At 40.4% G+C, this 24,756-nt stretch overlaps 1 protein-coding gene across 1 annotated transcript in view; it reads left to right on the forward strand.

The window, feature by feature from the left end:
• The window catches only part of NUDT3 (nudix hydrolase 3), a 41,705-nt gene extending 36,094 nt beyond the window's left edge, over positions 1-5,611 (forward strand). The window contains exon 5 of the mRNA XM_030221382.1: positions 4,448-5,611. Coding sequence (XP_030077242.1) covers positions 4,448-4,626 — 179 coding nt within the window. The 3' untranslated portion in view covers positions 4,627-5,611. The remainder of the gene's footprint in view (positions 1-4,447) is intronic.
• The last annotated feature ends 19,145 nt before the right edge of the window (positions 5,612-24,756 follow it).

Consider the following 24,756-nt stretch of genomic DNA (forward strand, 5'->3'; position numbering starts at 1 on the left):
TAGGAAAGAGGAATTAGAGGGACAGAAAGGGAAGAGAAATGCTAACCATATCACTGTATCAGTGATCCTCGAAAGCCTTAGAAAAGAGATGAGTTTTCAACATAGTTCTGAGCTTTTGATAGGATTGTTTGGTGCAGGGAGGAGAAGAACATTCCATAGCATAGGAGCGGTACAAAAGAAGGCCAATTGACGAGTTTACTCAAGATGAGAAAGAGAGACAGAGGAAACAGTGAGAGATGGTGTTCAAAAGGGGAACATAAAGCTTAGAAGATTATATAAGGAATGATCAAAATGGCCAAATAAAACGGGATTCCAATGTGGAGAACCTTAAGTGTTTAGATCTTGTGCTTAATTCTGGAGCCAGTGATTTGGAACCAGGAGAGAGGTGACATGATCAAAATGGAGTGCATGGGTAAGATGAAGATAATTAAAAACAAGACCTTAGGGGAGATTAGGTAGGAAAAACAAGACCTGACTATTTGAAGTAACATGGGTGTCGAAAGTGAGTTTGGAAGTTTATTCTCAGGTTAAAAAAATAAAAAATGCAAGGGTGCTACCCCATAAGAGGTGCTATGGAGGAGCACAAAGGCTACCTAGTAATCCATGATGCTATAGCCTTAGAAGGGTTTAGGAGAAGGTGATGTTTTTGTAACTAAGAATTGGTGCAAGATCAAAGAGCGAACAGATCCTGGTTATAAGGATCCTGAATGGACAAGGAGGATGTCTGTAGAGAAGTAGGCAGTAATAGATCATTCTTGAGTAAGTGATGTGATGGGGCTCAAATATATTAAAGAACAGAGTTTTGAGGGACATGGAAAGACTTGCTGACCTAAACATGTATGCACTGGAGGAAAGGAGAAGCAGGGGTGATATGATAAAGATGTTCAAATATTTGAAAGGTATTAATTTGCAAACCTTTTCCTGAGATGGGAAGGTGGTAGAACTAGAGGGCATGAATTGAAATTGAAAGGGGGCAAACTCAGGAATAATGTCAGGAAGTATTTTTTTTCACTGAGACGGTGGTAGATACCTGGAATGCCCTCCCGTGGGAGGTAGTAGAGATGAAAACGGTAATGGAATTCAAGAATGCGTGGGACAAACCCAAAGGAATCCTGTCTAGAAGGATCGGATCCAAAGAAGCTTAGGGGAGACTAGGTAGGAAAATCGATGCTGGGCTGTGTTAGCAGGATACAAATTGTATTGCAATGGTAGAGAGGATCAAATTGGGAGGGGGAAGGTTGCGCTATATGTTAGAGGGAATTGAGTCAAATAAAATAAACATTCTACATGACACAGGTAAGCTGCGTGGAATCATTATGGATAGGAATTCCATGTGTGAAGGGAAGGAGTATTCTTGTAGGGCTGTACTACCGTCTGTTGGTACAGAACGAACAGACGAATGAAGAAATATATACAGAGAGTAGGAGAGCTGGCAAATTGGGCAACGCCACAGTAATGGGTGATTTCAATTACCCCAATATTGACTGGATAAATGTTACATCAGGAAGTGCCAGGGAGTTTAAATTTCTAGATGTAATAAATGACTGCTTCTTGGAGCAGCTGGTCCAGGAACTGACGAGAGGGGGAGCCATTTTGGATCTGGTCCGTGGTGGCGAGCAGGGCATAGTACAAGAGGTGGTGGTATTAGTTCCCCTGGGAAACAGTGACCATAGCGTGATCGTTTGAGCTACTATCTGGGATGAACCCGCAAACGAAGTCTACCGTAGCTGCATTTCATTTTCATGGTCCCTCACAGAACGCTCCTGAATAAGCTGAGAGGGCTGAATGTTGGACCTAAAGTGGTGAATTGGTTAAGGAACTGGTTGACGGACAAGTGGTAGAGGGTGATGGTAAATGGAAACCGCTCAGAGAAAAGGAAGGTGAATAGTGGAGTGCCTTGGGGATTGGTGCTGGGGGATGATTCTGTTTAATGTATTTGTGTGAGACATTGCTGAAAATGGTTAGAAGGAAAAGTTTGCCTTTTTACGGATGACATGAAGATAGCTAACAGAGAGTGGATACCCTGAAGGGTGTAGAAACCATGAGAAGGGATCTCCAGACGTTAGAAGAATGGTCAAGGGTCTGGCAGTTAAAATTAATGCCAAGAAGTGCAGAGTGATGCACTTGAGGTGCAGAAATCCGAAAGAGAGATACCAGATAGGAGGGAAGGGAGCTCGGCTCAAGAGAGGGACCTTGGGCTGATGGTTTCCGAGGATCTGAAGGTGACAAAACAGTGCGACAAGGTGGTGGCTGTGGCCCGAAGAATGCTAGGCTGTATAGAGAGGGGTATAATCAATAGAAGAAAGGCAATTTTGATGCTCCTCTACAAGTTGTTGGTGATACCCCATATGGAATATTGTGTTCATTTTTGGAGGCCGTATCTTACCAAGGATGTAAAAAGACTTGGAGCAGTTCAAAGAAAAGCAACAAAAATGGTATGGTATTTGCGTTGTAAGACGTACGAGGAAAGACTTACTGACCTGAACATGTATACCCTGGAGGAAAGGAGAAACAGGTGATATTAGCAGCCAATCAAATATTTTTTTTTAAATTTATTTATTAAGATTTATTTACTGTCTCTTTGAAGGAATTCACTCAAGGCAGTGTACAGTAAGAATAAATCAAACATGAGCAATAGGCAATTACAGCAGTAAAAATATTCAAACAATACAAAGTATGGATACTATACTAATTACAATGTCAACACATTACATAATAGAACATTTTAATTGACAGTGAAGGGTATATATGCTAAATATTCTGTCTCCCCCTCCTGCTGTTTTAATGCTATTTTGCATTTCTAAAGATAGGTATATAGTTGCCAATCAAATATTTTAAAGGTATTAATCCGCAAACAAACCTTTTCCAGAGATGGGAAGGTGCTATAACTAGAGGACATGAATTGAGGTTGAAAGGAGATATTTTTTCACTGATAGGTTGGTAGATATCTGGAATGCCGTCCTGCAGGAAGGGCATTTCAGTTTACCCAGTTTACCACCCTTTGAGTCTTTTGAGTTAAATCATTGTAACAGAAGGTATATTCTTGTAAACATACTCATTTCAAGCTTGTTGTTCAAATGGTGTTTGTGCACATCTGTGTGGTACCATGCTCTTTAGCACCCAATCCCCTCTTTACTCACTCATCCCTTTAACTGAACTGTAAGACCTTTCATCTAAAGTTTTTGCAGGTTCCCCCTCTCCTGTTATTTAGTCAGTATATTTGGTTAAGGCATTTGGAGATGTTTTTCTTTATGATAATCCTTGCTACAGTAACTCCATTCTCTCAGATATTCCTAAAATGTAGTGATTATACTTAAAGCAGAAAGACTAGCAGAGAGGAGGAAGCCTTAACTTAGCTTGTCTTTTAAACTTTCCAAGACAGAATACCTGCCAGACCTGACTACTAATAAGAAATTACAGTTTAAATTATTTTTGTTATAGCTTCTTATTCCATGGAACTTCATAATACTTCAGAAATATGAATGTAATTGTCTCTAGGTTGGATCACCCATACTCATTTCTGATACTTAGACTATACAACATTTTTTTTTTTAAATATAAAAGGGGAAACAGTCCATTATTACCAGGTTAATCAGTGGCAGAACTACTTAGAAAGTGTATCTCAAAAAGGTTTAGCACACAATACTAGATCACACCACCTGCCCTTGTGTACATATATTAATGGATTAATTTTTATAAAAGGCCACCTATAAGAAATTACTAAAAAAGCATCCTTTATGCCTAAAAGGTAACATAGGTGCCCATGTGCTTCTTTTATAAGAGGTTAATACAATGAACCCCAGTAACACAATTTTGAAGGTATAAAAGTGTTGGTTCTGTGCATGTGCTCAGTAGTCCATAAAGCATGTGTGTACATCAGGGTTCCACCCAAGTTTGGCCCACTAGAATGCCTACACATGGTGCACACACAAACATGTGACACTGTCAGTGCACATATTTCACATAAGTACATAAGTATTGACTTACTGAGACAGACCGAAGGTCCATCAAGCCCAGCATCCTGTTTTCAACAGTGGCCAATCCAGGTCACAAATACCTGGCAAGATCCCGAAACAGTACAATACGTTTTATGTTGCTTATTATAGAAATAAGTCCATTTTAATAATGGTCTATGGACTTTCCTTTAGGAAGCCATCTTGACCTTTTTTAAAGCCTTCTAAGCTAACCGATTTTACTACATTCTCTGGCAACAAATTTACTACTTTGTAGCTTCATTGCGTGCCCCCTAGTCCTAGTATTTTTGGAAAGAATAAACAAGCGATTCACATCTACCCGTTCCACTCCACAGTTTCATAGTTACCATTTTCCATGTGAAACATTCTTTATGTGCAAAAAATGTTTTATAAAGTTACCCCTAAATAGCTCTGTTTTTGGTACGTTTCTCATGTCTTTGCACAAATTCTAACCTTCTATTCTCTCTCCACAGGAAGGAAAAGGGAATGGTTCCGGATTGATGATGCTATAAAAGTGCTACAGTATCATAAGCCAGTGCAAGCCTCTTACTTTGAAGCTCTAAGACAAGGTTGCTTGGCAAATAATGGCACACCAGTCATGGCTGCCACATACCCTTTGCCCAGTGAAAACTCGCTTTCTGACGTCAGATGACTGAGTCCATCAGGCATGAACATTTCTGGAGGACAGACCGAGACACACACATTTTCCTTATGTGCTGTGTTAAAAAAATCAAAACTTTTTTTTCCCCTCGCTCCATTTCTTTTTGTGACCAGGACCTGATGGCAAAGGCAGTGTTTTGAAAATGTTGCAGTTAGTGTAATGTGGCACATTTTTCCCTGGTATGTATTTTGTTAAAAAAAAAAAATGCATGAAGTATTCGTAGCAAGCCCCTACCCTACTGCTACTACACTGAGGCAGACAAGTACTTTGCCTCTTCCCTCCACCCTTATTTTACTAACATCCCCCCTGAGATCTCACCTCCTCCTCTAATATGTCCCATAGACACCCCTTTTTTCCCTGTACGTCACTAACAGCAGAGAGGGAGAAATGCCACTGTAAGCTCTAATGCACCTGTAACATCTTGACACGCTTTCTCCCCTCTCCTTTACATAGTTGCTTTCCGATGAGTGTGTGATGGTCACGTATTTTCCCCTTTCCCTCCTCACTACCGCCCTGTAGTGTATGAACTGTGTTTTGCCATATTGGCTTGAGTGGAGCCTGTGCTGAAATTAAATACTTGTCTAAATGGGTTTTTTTTTTCCTTTTTGTGTATGAGGAAAGGTGTGAGTATTTTTTAAGCCCTTGCAGCTTCTGAAAAGAGCTTATTTAGGATGATCTTTGCCTTGTTGGCTTAAAAACTATGCATTTCTATAGTTCTAGAGATCAAATCAATACTTCATCAGTTTCCCGGGTCCTCTTTATGATTTGACTTTAATAACATCTATAGGTTGGTTAGTTTTATATTGGTATATACTAAACTGGTTGTAGAATCCAGTCAGTCGTCCTCTTTTTTTAACATTGTTACTACACCAATGGCCCTTACAGACCTGTCAGATTGTTCTGCTACTTCTTACCAAAACTCCATCCATCACATAAATCAAAGTATTCTACTGCTTCCCACCTAAGTAAAAGTCCATCTCTAATTTAAAAAAAAATAAAAAAATTGTAGAACAAATTGTTCTGCAGATGAGCCTTTACTCTGCATGGCAAACTGAGGACCTCTTTCAAATTTAAGAAACTGAATTTGAGCAGGCCTCGGTATATGGATTGAAAGGAAGATGGATGACCTTTGGGGACTTCATGGATATGATGAATTCACTGAACTCTTGGGAAAGGGATTCCTTGGATGGATGTATCCTGTTTACTACCTTCCTCTTGAAGTGGGGTATGTGTATTTTTCTCAAACACTGGCTGCAGAATCTAAAGTTATATATGGGTTGTGTTGTCACAGGAATGAAATCTTTGTGGTGGTTCATAGACTTCAAGTTATGAAACGCGACGGTGGTGGTGTTGGAGCATGCAGCACAGTAATCTCTAATCACGTAATGATGTCCTCTTAAGTGGCAGCTTTGAAGGCAAATTTTATGCCTTTAAGCATAATTTTTAATTGGATCAGTTTGGGGGGGGGGGGTGTTTATATGTATGTATATATATAATTTTTTTTTTTTTTTTTTACCAGCTCCTTAGGTTGTTAGTGTAGTCTTGATGGAAGTGAAACCTATTGATTGTGTGGCTCTTGTTGCACCAGTAGAATTCTTTGGAGATGAACTGCCAGTTTTATTACTAGCTGAAGTTTTCCTGGAGTCTGGATATTTCCAGCCACTGCCTGTGGAGAATCTGAAACTGGGAGACTTAAATAATATGATGGACATGGCATACACATTGCTGTAGGTTGAGGATTTCTACAGTGTTCAGCCATACCAAATTGACCCTTTTAAAAGTGTGGATACATAAAGAAATAAGTCACTTCATGAAATAGAGACCTCCAGAGTGCTTGCCTGTGGCTGCTTTTTTCAGATCATCTATGTGGATTTTTTTTTTTATACCCTTTGAAAGTGAAATAGAAAATCAGGGTGTACCAACTGTTTCTTGTAAGATGTTCACTAGATACTCAGACAATAAAGGTATTTGAGACATGTTATAGACACTCATATTTTTTTTTTTTTTTAACGCCAACAAATATTTCTGACCAAATCATAATGCCCTTTGTGTATGTCTAGGATATTAAATTCTGACTGCAGCTAGATGCTCCCATTAATATCTTTAAGAGCAGATTTGACCCATTTTTAATTTTCACATTTTGAACTGTTGCTGGAATAAATCCTCTCTCCACTGTATCATCACACCCGCTTTAACATTCTTCCCTTCTTTAAATCCTGTCTAACGATTATCATGCAAAAATTGTCTAAAGTGTTAGTGTTGTATTTCCCACTACAGATAGTAGCGTTTGCCTTTAAGAAAAAATTCATTTTTGACCTATTTTTATGCCTTTTCTTTTTTTTTTTTTTTATGGTCTATAACATTTACACCTACCTCTTAATGGAAACGTCTCATTTTACACCTTTTTTTGTTTTCTTGCATGCTGTTACTTAAATACCACACATAAATTTATGGGTAAGAAATATTTTGTACATGTTACTTATAAAGCACAATGGAGGCAATTAAAGTGCCAAATTTCCGTAGGCTGCAAACCTATTGGCATAAGCTGGCATTGGAATGGCTAACTGTAGGTACACACATTTACACCCAGTCTGTGGCTGCCTAAATGCAACACTTCCACATACAAATTACAGTATTTATTTTTTTTAATTTAAACTGTTTATTGATTTTGAAACAGGTTATACAAACAAAAATATAAGTCATAACACAATACAGTGTTTTGAAATGCATAAATACATCAATGTTATACAAGAAAAATGTCATGTGAATAAAGTCTGACAACAGCAGAAACTAGCTAGTTTTGTGTGTAACCGTTTCAGTTTCTTCGGTGCATAACAACTCAAAGGGCTCCCAAATCTTTTTGAGCCTATTAACCAAACCAGATGTTTCAGCTATTTACTACAATTTATACAGTAAACGTGGAATTCCACCGAAATGTGAAAAAAAATTACTATTGTCTTTCCATTCATATTGAATAGCTATCAATGCAGCTGCAATCAAAATGTCAGAAAGCGTATTCTGTTCAGGAGATTCCTAAAGAATCTGATGGTGACATTCGTGTTTTTGAATTTTACCATCAAACATGGAAACGGAGAAAAATGTGAACAGATCCAGTCTGTCTATCCATGCCATCTGCTCTCCCTATCATTCTCGTAGAGGTCCTATTTACTTGTCCGAGCTGTCTTGAGTTCAGATACTGTTTTTGACTCTACTACAGGCCGTTACACGAATTCACTACCCTTTCCATGAAGAAGTATTTTCTCAGGCTACTTCTGAGTCTGTCCCCTTTCACCTTCATCTTATGCCCCCTCATTCCAGAGCTTCCTTTCAATTGAAAGACTCATCTTCTGTGCATTTATGATGCACAGGTATTTAAATGGCTCTCTCATATCTACTACTACTAATAGCATTTATATAGCGCTACCAGATGCACGCAGCGCTGAACACCTCCCCTTTTTCTTCCAAAGTATACATATTGAGATCTTTAAGTCTGTCCCCATGTGCTTTATGATGATCACTGTCCATTTTAGTAACTGCCCTCTGGACTGTCTCCATCCTGTTTATATATCTTTTTGAAGGTGTGGTCTCCAGAATTGTACACAATATTCTAAATGAGGTCTCACCAGATGCATTATCAGCTCCTTTTTCCTACTGGCCATTCCTCTTCCTTTGCACCCAAGCATCTTTCTAGCTTTTTTTTTTCATCACCTTTTCTACCTGTTTGGCCACCTTAAAATCTCCACAAACGATCACATCCAAGTCCTGCTCCTCTCTCCTCTTTTGTGCACAAAAGTTCTTCATCCCCTAAACTGTATGGTTCCCTCATGTTTTTGCAGCCCAAATGCACAATCTGCATTTTTTAGCATTGAATCTTAGCTGCCAACTTCCAGACTATTCCTCTAGCTTTACAAAGTCTTTCCTCATTTTATCCACATCGTCAGGGGTGTCTACCCTATTGCAGATTTTGGTATCATCTGCGAAGAGGCAATCCTTACCAGACAGCCCTTCAGAAATATCATGTTTATTAAAAAAAAAAAAAAAAAAACAACCCAAAAAGGTTCCAAGAAGTGAACCTTGCAGCACACCACTGGTAATATCCTTTTCCTCAGAATGAGCTCCATTTACCATTACCCTCTGTCGCCTTCCACCCAGTCAGTCACTTTAGGGCCCATACTCAGTTTATTTATTAGTCCATGTGGAACCGTGTCAAAGGCTTTGCTAAAATCTAAATCTACCACATCTAGCACTCTCCCTCGATTCAACTGTCAAGTTACCGAGTCAAAAATCAAGATTTGTCTGACCTGCCTCTAGAGAAAACATGTTGCCTTGGGTCCTGTAATCCAGTGTTTCCCAAGTTCTGTCCTGGAGTACCCCTTGCCAGTCAGGTTTTCAGGATATCCACAATGAATATACATGAAAGAGATTTGCATATAATAGAGGCAGAGTATGCAAATCAAGTTCATGTATATGCATTGTGGATATCTTGAAAACCTGACTGGCAAGGGGTATTCCAGGACTGGACTTGGGATACACTGCTATAATCAATCGGATTCCAAACATTTTATTATTCTCTGTTTTAAAAGCATTTCCGTTGATTTACCGACCACAGAGGTCAGACTTACCGTCCTGTAGTTTCCAACCTCTTCCTTGCACTTTTGTGGAGAGGGACCACATCTGCTTTTCTCCAGTCCTCCAGGAGCACTCCAGACTCTAGAGAAGCATTGAGAAGATCAGCAAGCAGAACCTCTAGAACTTCCCCTAAGTTCCTTTAGTACCCTCGCATGTATGCCATCTGGCCTCATCACTTTGTCCACCTTTAGCCAGCTCCTCACGAACACAGTCCTTTGAAAGTCATTCGGGGACTACCACCATTCCATTCCTGTTTGTGTTTGTCTTCTGTGGTCCTGCTCCCAGCCCTTCAACTGTGAATACAGAACAGAAATATTTGTTAAGCAGTTCTGCCTTTATCAGCTTCTACATATTCCTTTCCTTCACCTTTGAGTCTCTCAGTGCCACTTTTGCATTTCTTATCACTTAACCCTCCCCCCCCCCCATATTTTACCATATTGCTCTTTCTGTGATCTCTCATAGTTTATAAAGGCTGCCCTTTTTTTCCTTTACCTTTTTAGCTACTGCTTTTGAGAATCAAAGTGGCCTCCGTTTTCCTCCTACTTTTATTTTCCTTACAACAAGGTTTGTTACCCTTAAAATAACATCTTTCAGTTTTGCCCACTGCTTTCCAACTTCTTACGGATGTTCCCATCCAGACAACAATTCCTTGAGGTAATCCCCAATCTGAACCAAGATAGTTTTTAGTCTAGAACCTTCTGTTGAATGAACTCTCTTCACACCTATCTTAATATTAAACCACGCAATCTGGTGATCATTGGATGCCAGATGATCACATACTATAACATCAGAAACACTCTTCTCATTAGTAAGCACTATGTCCAGTAAGGCCCCATCCTGCATGGCGTCTATTACCAACTTCCGGAATAGTTCCCCCTGTAGAGAATCCAGGATCTCCCTGCTTCTAAAAGACTCATGTAATAGGGATACCTCAACAACTGGCATATTAAAATCATCTATTGGTAGTACTTTCACAGCTATATTTTGAATGTTGTCAATTAAATCTTGTCCATTTCTTCTGTCTGTGAAGGTCTGAATCACATCAGTGTAAATACATTTGCTATTCCCTCTTTCTAGATTAACCCACAGTGAACATAAGTGTTGCTATACTGGGATAGACTGAAGGTTCATCAAGCCCAATATCCTATTTCCAACAGTGGCCAATCTAGGTCACAAGTACTTATATATTTCTTATATGGCCACTGAGTTTGTATTTGGTTAGGGTCTCTGTGTTCTTTGTGAATGGCAGAGGCCAGATATTCAGGTAATGTGGAGTTTCTATGTAAGGATCTGTAGTAATCTGTCTTGTTCAGTTTTCCCAATAGCTATACTGATGATCTAGGTCCCACTGCATATTTATTGTGTCGCCTTTCCCTAGTTATGGTCCTTCATATAAGTTTTGGAAGTTATGGCTGAATGGTTGATTTGCTGTAGGTCACGAGTTAATTTTATTTTGTATTACTTTACAATATGCCTAGTTCTGACAGAGTTTGCTGTTTCCAAGATTGTATTAGAAACAAAATATTTTTGTATAGCTTGTTTTATTGGGAAATATCTTAACTCTGCTGTATACCAGTTGTTGAGGGAGAGGCTAATTGGTTCTGTGAATGCAGAATATATGTTTGGATTTAATACTGTATGGAGGAAGCATATGTAGGTTGAGGGACTGTGGAGAGAGCAATCTTTCATATTACTCCCTCTCCTAAGCCTTCAACATGGCCTGCAGGCTCCCAGTCCTGTACTGCTGCCCTTGCTGTTGAATGTGTGTTGGGGTGTGACAAGGGTCGAACAGTTGTGGCAGGTGCCAAGTTTTTATCTTTTAAAAAGTTGGCCACCCTAGGTATATTATTCACTTAACTAGCAGTTATCACCAAACTCCCACCAGCTGAATACATTTGCAGCCCACAGAACCCATCAAAAACCAGTGGGCGTCGGGATGCTGCTTGTAAACCGCTGACACTGGTGCTGCGGGCATACTCGGTTCTCATGTCCAGTTAATGCTTAAGAACGGAGTATGCCTGGGGTGCTGGTCTCAGTGCCTTGGAGCACTGCCTTTAACTGCTGCACTTGTCTAAACATGGCTTGGTGGGTTGTGGATGTCTTCAGCTGGTGGGGCTGGGCATCTTTGCTAGCTAAAGTATTTCATTTTTAAAGTTGGGGGGGGGGGGGGGGTTTAAGGGCAGCGGTAATGTATGCCCACCCATCCTACCCACTTGGCCCACCCAAGAATTGCCTTCTGGCTATGCCACTGATTCAGACTTACGTTGGTCCTGTAACACATTGGAGCATATACTATACTCTTGTGTTAATTTGCATTCTGCTGAATTTGGCATTAATTACCTTACAAGATTAACACTTTCTGTTCAATTTGTGTTCCTGAGCTGTTATCTGCTGAGCAGAGTAAGCTTTTTGACAAACTGTATTCTGTAAGTTAAGAGTGTAAATGTCTGACATGCTCATGCCTCTCACCTGTGAACGCCCCCTTAATAATTATTACATGCTAAGCCATTTTATCAGAATTGTACTGGCACACTTCTGCCACTTCCGTGTGTAATTTTATACTTTAACATGTAAATGACAGTATTCTATAAATCAAAACACCCAATTGACACTTAAATTTAGGTAACTCGTTATGAGAAGAACTGGGCCTTAAGAAATATAGGGAATTAAGACAGTTTTCCTGAAGTAATACTATAATAGTAAATATGAGGCACTCATACCAACTGCCTACAGAACTATTTGACATGATTGTACACAATTGATTCTCATTTGCATGAGACAATGCATGCACACAGATCGCTCCACATTTCACACATCTTACATTACATTTTTCACTTTTTGCCATACTCTGATCTCCTGAATACTAGGGCAGGGGAACACTTCTGGTTGGAAGAGCCAAACCAAACCAATTTGTGGCCCCTATCCCAAGTTCTGTAGTTGCTGAGGCTGTGTTGGGCAAAATATTGGTTGGGTTGTGGCCCATGCCATTCTACTGCCTGTAGCTAAATGTGTGGTATGAAAAAACAGAACAAATATAGATGCAAAATATAAACTTTATTTGCAGGAAAAAAACTGAGGGTGAGGTTTGTACATGTATTTGTAATATAATTCCCTGTAGTCCCTCTGACTTGGCATGGCTGTTCCTCTCTTGTGAGCAACCTGTTCCTTTACCTTTCTTGTACCACATCATGTATGTTCAGTTCTCAACCGGCTAAGCATCCTGTACCAGGAAATGTAGCATGGAGATGCAAACTTTTAGTGTAGTAATAAGTAGGGATGGATGGGGTTTCTCCCCTCCCCCCCCCCCCCCAACCGGATGAAACAGCAATCATTAATAGTGTGTACTATTTTGCACATACTGAATACAATTATTAGCAACAGCATTTCGTTTCAAATGACAGCTCATCTCTAGTAACATGCAGGCATGTGCTTGCATATAAAAGGAAAACAAACTTTCAGTGCTTTTGGTACGGCTGATGGTACCAGCCGGAGTATGCAAATGATTGGGGCATTTGATTTTCAGATTCTGGATAGTGCATTTTTAAACTTTGGGCCCTGTTTAATAAGGCACGCATGCTAAAACTTAGTGTGTGCTACAGACACCCATATATCAGGGGGTTGATAAATGACTTCTACTTGGAGAGGCAGAGGAGTGAATAGACGGATGGAGTGGACTTTGAAGGAAGAAAAGCAGCAAGACTGAGGTGGAAGAAGAGGTTGAAATCTACCTCTTTCACCTCAGTCTCGCTGCTTTTCTTCAAAGTCCACTCCATCCTTCTATCCACTTTTCTGCCTCTCCGAGTAGCAGTCATTTATCAACCCCCTGATAAGTTCCTTTCTCACTGAATTTGATGCCTGGCTTTCTTTCTTTCTTGAACCTTCATCTCCTTCCCTCATTTTTGGGGATTTTAACATTCATGCTAATGATCCCTCTGACTCTTATGCTTCTCAGTTTCTCGCTTTAACATCCTCCTTCAATCATCAGCTTTGCTCCACTACCCCCACTCATCAGAATGGCCACTGTCTTGATCTTATCTTCTCCAACAGCTTACTCTCCAGTTCCTGCGCCTCAGCTCTTCCCCTCTCTGACAGTCATCTGATAAATTTCACACTTCAAACACCCTACCTACCCCCACCCCCCAGTCCCGTCCAATCTCAACCAATACATTTAGGAATCTTCAGTTTATTGACCCTTCTACTTTGTCCTCCAGTGTTTCAAATCTCTTCTCAACCACTGTGTTATCCAAGTCTGTCAATGAGGCTGTATTTTCCTATAATACTACTCTCTCCTGTGCTCTGGATACTCTTGCTCATCCTATTCCCCGTTCTGTAAGGCATACCAAACCCCAGCCTTGGCTGACCCCTAGAATCTGCTGCTTATGCTCCTGTGTCTGCTCTGCTGAACGCCTTTGGCTGAAATCCTGTGCCCATGCTGACTTCATTCCAAATTCTTGCTGACCTCCTTCCAGTCTTCTCTTTCACTTGCCAAACAGGACTACTACATCCAGCTGACAAATTCTCTTGGCTCAAACCCTAAATGTCTCTTTGCCACACTGAACTGTCTCCTCAAAGTGCCTTCACCTCCAACTCCCTCTTCATTTTCTCCCCAGACTCTGGCTGAGTTCTTTCATGATAAGGTTCACAAGATTAAACTTGAATTCTCAGCCAAGTCACCTCCACCTCTCCTTCTTAGTCCATTCTCTCAACCCTCCTTCAACCCCTGCCTCCTTTTCTGAAATCACTGAAGAGGAAACTGCACATTTTCTTCCTCCTTGGAACCAACTACCTGTTCCTCTGATCCTATTCCCACACATCTACTTAGCACTATCTTTCCTACAGTCATCCCTTTTATCTGTCACTTTCCACTGCGACTGTTCCTGATGGCTTCAAATATGCCGTAGTCACACCACTCCTCAAAAAAACCTTCATTGGACCCTACCTGTCCTTTCACCTATTGCCCCATCTCCCTCCTCTCTTTGCTATCCAAGATGCTTGAACATGCTGTTCATCGCCGTTGTCTCGACTTTCATCTCAAGCTATTCTTGATGCACTTCAATCTGGCTTTTGCCCTCTTCATTCAAAGGAAACAGTGCTTACTAAAGTATCCAATGACCTGTTCGTGGCCAGACCCAAAGGTCTCTATTCTACCCTCAACCTTCTTGATCTATCTGCTGCTTTTCACACTGTTGATCACCGCTGCCTACTTGATAAACTGTCCTCACTTGGATTTCAGGGCTCTCTTCTTTCCTGGTTTTCTTCTCTCTCATTGTATTTTTAGTGTATACTCTGGTGGATCATCCTCCACTTTTATCCCACTATCAGTTGGTGGAGCACAGGGATCTGTCCTGGGTCCTCTTCTTTTCTCCATTTATACTTCCCTTGGTACTCTGATCTCATCCCATGGTTTTCAGTATCACCCTTATGCTGATAACTCATAGATCTACCTAACATAGTAACATAGTAGATGACGGCAGAAAAAGACCTGCACGGTCCATCTAGTCTGCCCACGATAAACTCATATGTGTATACCTTACCCTGATTTGTACCTGTCTTTTTCAGGGCACAGCCGTATAAATCTGTGCAGCAGTATTTCCCATCTCCCAACCACCAGTCCCTCCTCCCATCACCGGCTCCGGCACAGACCCCGTATAAAAGTCTGCCCTCCCCCATCCTAGCCTCTCAACCACCAACCCCTCTTCCCCCTGCCACCCAATTTCAGTTAAGCTTCTGTGGATCCATTCCTTCTGCACAGGATTCCTTTATGCCTGTCCCACGCATGCTTGAATTCCGTTACCGTTTTCATCTCCACCACCTCCCGCGGGAGGGCATTCCAAGCGTTCACCACCCTCTCCGTGAAGAAATACTTCCTGACATCTTTCCTGAGTCTGCCCCCCTTCAATCTCATTTCATGTCCTCTCGTTCTACTGCCTTCCCATCTCCGGAAAAGATTCGTTTGCGGATTAATACCTTTCAAATATTTGAACGTCTGTATCATATCACCCCTGTTCCTCCTTTCCTCCAGAGTATACATGTTCAGGTCAGCAAGCCTCTCTTCATACGTCTTGGAACGCAACTCCCATACCATCCTCGTAGCTTTTCTTCGCACCGCTTCCATTTTTTTAACATCCTTCGCAAGGTATGGCCTCCAAAACTGAACACAATACTCCAGGTGGGGCCTCACCAACGTCTTATACAGGGGCATTAAAACCTCCTTTTTTCTGCTGGTCACACCTCTCTCTATACAGCCTAGCAACCTTCTCGCTACGGCCACCGCCTTGTCGCACTGTTTCATCGCCTTCAGGTCCTCAGATACTATCACCCCAAGATCCCTCTCCCCGTCCGTGTCTATCAGGCTCTCCCCACCTAACACATACGCCTCCCTTGGATTTCTACTCCCTAAGTGCATCACTTTGCAATTACCTCTCCAATTTCAGCAGGAATCTAGGCCAAAGTATTACCCTACCTGTCTGACATTGCTTCCTGGATGTCTCACCACCATCTGAAACTAAACATGACCAAGACTGATCTTCTTATCTTTCCCCCTAAACCAATCTTTCCTCTTCCCCCATTCTCTTTCACTGTGGATAACACTTTTATCAGCTTGTAACCTTGGGTCATTTTTTGACTCCTCTCTCTACATATCTGCACATATTCGACAGACTGCTAAAACCTGTTGGTTGTTTCTTTCTTTCTCTATAGTATCACCAAAATTCATCCGTTCCTTTCTGAGCACACTACCAGAACCCTTATCCACACTTTTATCACCTGTTGCTTAGACTATTGTAACTTGCTTCTCGCAGGTCTCCCACTAAGCCAACTCTCCCCTTCAATCTGTTCAAAATTCTGCTGCACGACTTTTATGCCGCCAGTGTTGCTATGCTCATATTAGCCCTCTCCTTAAGTCACTTCATTGGCTCCCTATCCGTTTCCGCATACAGTTCAAACTCCTCTTGTTGCCTTACAAGTGCATTCACTTCAGCTCCTCAGTACCTCTCCACTGTTATCTCTCCCTACACGCCTCCCCGTGAACTCCATTCACTGGGTAAATCTCTCTTAATCTGCACCCTTCTCCTCCACTTCTAACTCCAGACTCTGTTCCTTTTATCTCGCTGCACCATATGCCTGTAATAGACTTCCTGAGCCGGTACGTCAAGCTCCTCTGGCCATCTTCAAATGTAGGCTAAAAGCCCACCTTTTTGATGCTGCTTTTAACTCCCAACCTTTACTCGTTCAGTACCCATGTTTTATCATACCCACCTTAGGATAGACAAACAGGACAAATAAGGTATAAGGGAATTACTAACTAGATTGTAAGCTCTGTCGAGCAGGGACTGTCTCTTGATGTCCAGTGTACAGCACTGCGTACATCTAGTAGCGCTATAGAAATTAGTAGTAGTAGTGTATTCCTATGGGTGTCTCTAGCATTAGCACACGCTAAAAGCGTGGCTTAGTAGACAGGGCCCTTTGTTTTTAAAATGTACCTTTACTAGGAATGAAATATTTGTTTCTTTTTCTTCATTGATTCCTGTAATATTTAAGGAAGTGGCATTTGACATCCTGCTCTTAGTTTAAGCTGACATAATGGCAGGAGCATGCTCAGTGGTCTTCATCTTTCCAGTTCCAGATGTTGGCGATACCAGGCTAGCAACTCAACCTGTCAACAGATAATGAGGGTCTTGTATATTATTTAATGTGTTATGTAGTTCCCAGTTGGGTCATTATCAATTTTCCTGGGAAGCAAGGACTTCTAATTCATCTCTTTAAATGTAGGATGCAATACATATTATTTGCCAAATGCCATTTTATTGGAAACGTTTAATTTCAAAGATAAAACTCCACAATTGTTTCTAATAACTTTTTAATTTCTAAATTTGGCTGAATTGAGTCCTTGGTGACAGTAGATTTGTAATGCCACGTTGCTACCTGGGTATAGCATCAACACAGCTGCTCCCTGTTATGAATAAGGAAGGTTTATTTATTTATTTGGTACATTTATACCCCACATTTTCCCACCTATTAGCAGCCTCAATGTGGCTTACAAAGTACCGTAAAGGCGTTTGCATGTATGTTGGAATTCTCAGTTCTGTTCATTAGGAAAGTGTCCAAAGGAAAGAGAAAACAACCCCCTAGTTGAAAAGAAAGAATCAAAACACAACCAAAAAGAAGGGGTTGGACCAGTGATTCCAACAAAGGATATTTATTAAGATACAGTAAAATGACAGACTCGATGCTGTCTACGTTTGGGCACCACAGTGCACCTGCATCAGGAGTCAGAACAATTTTGATGAATGAGTCCACAAATGCTGAGCACAATGTCCAGTAAACAAATACCGCATTAAAAAAAAAAGTGAGATGCAAGCAAAGCACAAGCCAAGCCTCGTTGTAAAATGTGACACAAAGTAGATTTGGCCTGGTAGCAGTGGAATATTCCAAGAATTCCCTTATGTAAAATCCATATATAGCAAAGGTTTTTTTTTTCTAAATAATATCCCTCTACTGATTTAAACTGGAAGCATTTTATGATCTCCAATCGTTGCCCAAATTAAGCACAAGAATCCTTAAATTGCTGTCCTGCATAGTGTGTGCATGGGATAGGGCAGGAGACTGTAATGAAAGAAAGGGGAGGATGAGTAGTGCCCTAATGTCTCTTGGTTTTCTATTTTAAATAGAAGGGACAAGCGCTTGAAGCTGGAAATAATGCCCAGGTGGTACATCTGTTTCAATCCTGCAAAACTCCTTTTTCAGAAACTGCTTCTTTCCAAGTTGAAGTGGTATTTTCATACTTTGCAGTTGTGTGGTTTTTTTTTCCTCACTGTCTTGTAGCCTGGGGGCAGGGGAGTAATTCACTGATATGACATGAGAACAAAAGTGGAAGAAATTTATTTTTTTTTCTACTATTTGCATTTAAAATGAACAAAAATTGTGTCAAAATGTGACCTTGCAGGGTAAGTAGAATGGACATTATGCACTCCCATTTATTTAGCTTATTAGGCTCTCTCGTGTATAGGTTTGTAGTTTTGAAATGCTTGACAACACAGTATCATCAGTTCTGTGTCATGAGTGACAGAGTTCAAAAGCTTCCCCCTCCCCCCCCACCTCAGGTATTCTGAAATGTTTTAGTGGAAATCTGTAGAGCTAACTCTTGAGTGATGTTAATTTCTTCTCGTTTTGGATCAAGCTAATATGTTGTGCCAAAAGCAGCTTCGGAAGGGGTAGTGCTGTTACCCACTTTAGGCTTATGAGACATTGAATCTGATGTAGAGTTTTTCATAGCTGTTAGGGGTGGAGGAGAATATGACTTAACTTTTAGTGGTAAAGTTCTATTAGCATCTTGCCTGGACTGATATTGAGGATTTTTTTCAATCCATATAGTTAAGTGAAGCATCATTTGACTGCACTAAAACTATTTCTAAACAGTGTGTTCAAATTAGATTGTGGCTGATCAACCTTTTTCTAAATTAGATGCTTTGGCATTATTAAGAATTACTAATAATCTGACAGAAAAGCCTGTATCATGTTTTATTCTTTGGTTAGTGTTTGAAAGGCAAAGATGTATCATTCTCTGTGACTCCAAATAACATTCCTCCAGACTGTATTCAGACCTTTTATGTACCTGATCTATCTTTGCCAGGGTAGGTTTTTTTTTTTTAAATGTTGACTGAGCTGTGTTGAGTCTCATTACAGGAAAGATGCCATTAATAGAGAAGATCATTAGGTGCGAAAACCTTTGCTATTTCAGACTTGGCTCGTAATACAGCCTGGATCTCATCTGGACAAAGTAGTACTCCATATTGTGACCTTATACCTGTTGTAATTGAATTGTTGAATTAAGTGGTTGGCTCCTCCTCCCCCCCCCCCCCCCCCCCCCAAAAAAAAAAATCTCTGAAAATGGATCTTGAATCATCACAAAAAAGATACTTTTCTGATGAAAGCCAATTCTGGGCCATCAGAAGCTTGGTATTTGCATAAAAGTGATTTAAATATCCATAGTTTACACAATCATGTGTTCTAGAAATGACCATTTATGCAAATCCCTGCCTACTTAGTAACTGACTGCATTCCACTGCCACACTAATGTAATACTTCTAGCCAGTAGAGCTCCACATAATTATCTAAACAACCATGCACAGGATTTCCAGTCTTAACCAATTATATCAAGTCTCAATGCTTGTCTTTCTTCACACATCCTATTAATAAATGGTTTCAATAGTTTATCTCAGCTTTCATAAACCACCATATTTATGCAAATCCCTGCCTACTTAGTAACTGACTGCATTCCACTACCACACTAATGTAATACTTCCCAAGGCCATAGGTTGACATAGTTGTTTGCAGCTGTGGAGGTTGAAGATGTGAATGAATATGGTGGTTTATGAAAGCTGAGATAAACTATTGAAACCATTTATTAATAGGATGTGTGAGGAGAGACAAGCACTGAGACTTGATATAATAGGTTAAGACTGGAAATCCTGTGTATGGTTGTTTAGATAATTATGTGGTGCTCTACTGGCTAGCTAATATTTTGCCAGTGCTCTTGTACAAGGAAAGGAACTTCTTTATGGTATCATATTGCTATGGTTGGCAAATATTGAGCTTGTATGTATATGAGGGGAAATGTTCTTTGCTGGAGTCCCACATGATTGAATGATCATTAGTGATAGATTTATTCTCGTGATCAGAAAACACTGGTAGAGAGCCTGCCTCTATCTGAAAGCAAACTTCTCCAGATAGCGTGTGTGTATAAATGTTTCCTAAAGTGTGACTTAATGGATGTTAATAAATTGGTGGGTAAGGAGACATGAGATGACTCATCTGCTTTTTTCCTGTCTCTCTGGGATCACCACCATCATGGCTTTGAGATGAAACCAATTTGAAATGTTGAATTGTGGGCACTGGAAATGTAAATACCTAGGATGGCTTATTATGCAGTTATCGGGAGAGGGAGAAATCTGTATCAAAACATATTTGATTAGTGAGAAGCAACAGTCCTGGATATTTTCATTCTGTTAAATGTAGAGTCTGAAATCATGAGAAGGGGCTTAGTTTATTTTTTTGTAATATTGAGACTCAAGCTGTAACATTTGACAGCTAATGATCACTAGAAACTAACTGGCCAATATTCAAAGTAAGTTAGCCATCCAAAAACAGCTGCCAACCGGTTAACTAGCTTGGTTGCTGCTATCTGGTCATTTTCAGTGGCACATAACCTGAAAATGACAGGTTAGCACTGGACTTAAAGCTGGCTATGTTGGAGGCATTCTAGAAGTGAAGTCTGGCTAAGTCCTGATATTCAGACCTAACCAGGCAGGTTTACTGTATAAATAGCTATTTTTATGTGGGATCGCTGGTTGTCTGAATGTTTACTTAACCGGTCATGTACTAGCTGGCTTTAAAAAAAAAAAAAAAACCCCAAAAAACCCCTGAAATTCAGTGCCAAAGCCCGCACGTCTTGGCATTCAATTCCTGGTTTTAGCGGCAGACAAACTCTGTCTGCCACAGGCTGACTATCCGAATATCAGCCAGTAGGTGTTCTGTCATCCAGTCACTTTTTGATCTTTTTCATTTAGGTGCTTCTCACAGTTGGTGTCCACATGTTACTCACTGGAACTTATTTTTGCAGGGTTACTTCAGTTTTTGTTCTTGATTGGAAGACGCATGTTTGATGGTACTGCTGTAATATATCAATTATCTTCATATTTGCTCGCTATTAGGTATACACACTGCTGTACACAAATATGTAAGAGACAAGCCTTCTTAACAGAGCTTATAACCCATTTTTTTTAGGGGGTTTCATTTATATTATGGTAATGATGAAAAACAAATATTGAACAAGCAAATAGGTTTAAGATTTAAAAGCAACTTAAAAAAAGGTGAGCTTTTAGCCTTATTTTGAATAGGGCCCCAAGATGGAGATGACATACCAACCCAGGAAATCGCTTCCAAGCATATATAGCACAGCAAGCTGGAGGAACAAAGTCTGGAGTTAGTGGAGGCAAAGGGCACAGATAAGAATGATTTGCCTGATGAATGGAGCTCCCGAGGAAGGGTGTAAGAGGAGAGATACTGAGGAGCTGCAGAATGAATGCATTTGCAAGTCAGTAAGAAAAGTTTGAACTGTATGCGGGAACAGCCAATTAAGTGTCTTGAGAATAGGGGTTATGTGAGTATAACAACTTGGGTACAAAAGCCAGGGAGCATAATGTTGAATAGATGAAGGGAGATTAATCACCTCACACAAGACTAATACAACCTGCTCCTTACAGGTCCCCCAGATCAGAGTATGGTAGTATGTTAAAGGCAGAGATTAATTTAGGTGGTAGAGAAATGACAGATTTTAGTAGTCTGAATATGTGCAGATAGATGACCTCCGAGGTTGAGGAAACAGACGATGATGATTTATCTACAGAAACAGCGAGTGGGACATCTAGGCAGCGTGTCAGAAAAGTTTAGACTTGGGCCTGGTTTCCTGGTAAAATTTCTGGGGTAGCGAGGTGGATCTGGGAGGAGTCTGTGTAAGTGATGACAAACTCATGGGAGGAGCTCAGAACACCAAAGGAATAAGTATGGAGAAGAGGTTCAGAGGTACACTAATAGTGGAGCAGCAGTGAAGGAGGAACCATCAGAGTATATAGTAAAAGTGGGATAGAAATAAGAAAATCAGAACAGAACCCTGAAATCCAACTGAGTACAACATCTCAAGAGGGTGATGTTACTACTACTATTTAGCATTTCTATAGTGCTACAAGGCATACGCAGCGCTGCACAAACATAGAAGAAAGACAGTCCCTGTTCAAAGAGCTTACAATCTAATAGACAAAAAATAAATAAAGTAATCAAATCAATTAATGTGAACGGGAAGGAAGAGAGGAGGGTAGGTGGAGGCGAGTGTCAGTGTTCAACAGTGCCAATCAGAAGATAAAGTCAAGAGAGATGAAGATTCAGTAAAGGCTCTTGGAACTGGTCACTGGAGACTTTGGCAAGGACTGTTAATAGAATGTAGATGGTAGAGTAGATCAAAAATAGTTTGAGATAAGTCAGTTCTGAAGCAGATTTAAGTAGCTCGGATGTGAAAAGATGGGATGTTGGACGGACAAGTCTAGTGAAGGTTTCTCTTTTACACCACTCCTCAAAAAAATACAAATAAGTTTGATGGTATTAGGAACAGCTGCAGTGGAAAGTGGTATGTTGAAGATAATGACTGATGGGAAAGAGATGACTAGGGGAGAGATGCTGAGGAGATAGGATTAGAGCAACAGGCAGCGAGTTTTGTGGAGGAGCAATGATGTGCACTTTCCTCTTGGAATTTTTGAAAAGGAAGAAAAACAGCAAGGTTTGAAGGAAGGATGTGAATAAAAGGGGGGGGGGGGGGGAAGGGAGAGATGAATTCTCCAGGTCACATCTAAGATTAACTTGCAACCTTTGTCATGGGAGTACTTGGTCACAATCTAGGCATAAAGTGGGGAGGGGGCTGGAGAGGTGAAGTTAGTTTTTCCACTCTGAAATGAGTCTTGTTTTATCAGAAGTCAATAAATATATTTCCTGGATTAGAAAGAGGTGGCTGCTGTGTTTGCTATAAGATTGCAGCATGATGACAGCAGCCTTATGCTGTGATAAGTGATCGCCAGAAATACAAGACTACTAGAAGGGCATCAGTCTGCAGAGACAGATACATTTTTTAGAAGAAAAACTAAAAGCTGGAAAAGTTTTGGAGAGCAATTTTTAAAGTAGTTCAGTGGATTCCTCTTACGGGTACACGAGGAGTTTTGAAGAATGTATGTATAATTAAAATAATTTAACGTGTTCATTTATGCTAATAGTTTGTAGTCATAATCTACTTTTCAACTCAATGAGCACAGTTGGAATGGGCTTTCACTTGAGATCTGGTGCTATAAAAGCACAGTTGGTGTGTAACAGCTATTGTGTGACTAGTAATGAAATGTTAACTGTCTTAGTGACTTGTAACTATGAGTAAGTTTGTAGTTTTTGTGTTTTTAAATTGGTGCTTCCGGTGGCTAGCCTTGGTAAGAAAATACTTGCCTAGTGCCACGCACCACTTCTGAGATAAAACTAGAAAAAACACTATACAGGAAGGTGATGAGTGAGTAGCTTGATATTGAGGTATTTTATACTTAAGCATCAACAAAATTAATGCAGTTTGTTTTTAACTTCAATAAGGCTAACCATACCTATGAAACATGCATTGCATCTAGTTTAACATAATTTGTGCATGAAGAGGGACATTAGGGGAAGGGGGCATTTATAAATGGAGAATGTAATGTAACTTTATTCTGTGTTATTGTATAAGATGGTTTTGTGCTAAGGGTCGCTATTGTGCATTTTCATACAATTATATACATATTTATGTAGCAGCACGCACACACACTCACTCTCTTTGACTGTGCTAGGCAAGATAATTCACTGGGTTGCAGTGGCCTTCCTGCAAAGAGCTCACTTACAGTTTGAGCGAAGGGTTGACTTGGTCGAAATTGCACAGGTGCTACATAAACATGGAGCAGAGGGCTCCAATGAAATACTTTAACTACCTGCATTTCCAAATTGTGGAATTAGATATCACAAATGTGCCCAACATTTGTTGCTGTTCCTTCTCCTTCCAAACAGAAAAATGGTGTTCTGTATCTCTCACTTGGGGAGGTGTTGGAGTGTTGTCGCTAAGCTGACTGAGATTCCCCAAGTCTTCAGAAGAAGAATTCAGGCCAGTGGAAGTTGATAGCTGCAGTCTTCACCTGATGGCCATGTGATGTCACTAATACATGGATTTAAGCTGTCAGAATAACTTGGCAAAAAGTCTTGGCACCTGTTTTTAAATGTTCCCCTGTCATTGGCATAGTCTGTATAACAAAACAACTTTTTGAAAATGGTCTGGTGATTTTGATTATAATCCACATGATGTGTACACTACTTAATGGCATTTGCTACCTGCTTGGGTCCCTTGAGCTGCATGTGTCACAAGAACAGCTCTCCAAGACATCCCAGCACAATGTTGGACCATAGGCAATAGTACAAGGCCTGGGGTAGAGAATATTTTTAAATGCCTAATTTTTCATTCAAGGGGTGTTTCCTGCTAATCCAACTACCAGGAAGCATTTCAGCAGAGTTTTAGTTGGCTACATCCTTTCCCCTGTCTGCCTCTGTTAATTCTGCCCTTGTGAGTCATTCACCTGGCGCAAGTGTCACTCTTGTACATTAAACAAACCCTTCCTGACCAAAGTAAAAGTGTCTAATTGTGGGTGAAATACTGTTCATAAAAATTTGTACTGGAAAATTTTGCTATAGGTTGTAATTTGACAGTAGTTCCCTCAGACTTAACAGAATACAGTGTTAGAAGTACTAATCAGTTTTTCCTCATTTAAATGAAAATGAAAGTTTTATATTCATCTTCTTTCATGTACACTCAGTGCATTGCCATAAACAAATCGTGCTGCTGCTTGATGCCTCAAATGAGTAAGTGTGACAATTTCCAGAGGGATAAAT

Source organism: Microcaecilia unicolor, chromosome 12 (genome assembly GCF_901765095.1).
Source record: "Microcaecilia unicolor chromosome 12, aMicUni1.1, whole genome shotgun sequence".
In the NCBI taxonomy this organism is placed as follows: Eukaryota; Metazoa; Chordata; class Amphibia; order Gymnophiona; family Siphonopidae; genus Microcaecilia; species Microcaecilia unicolor.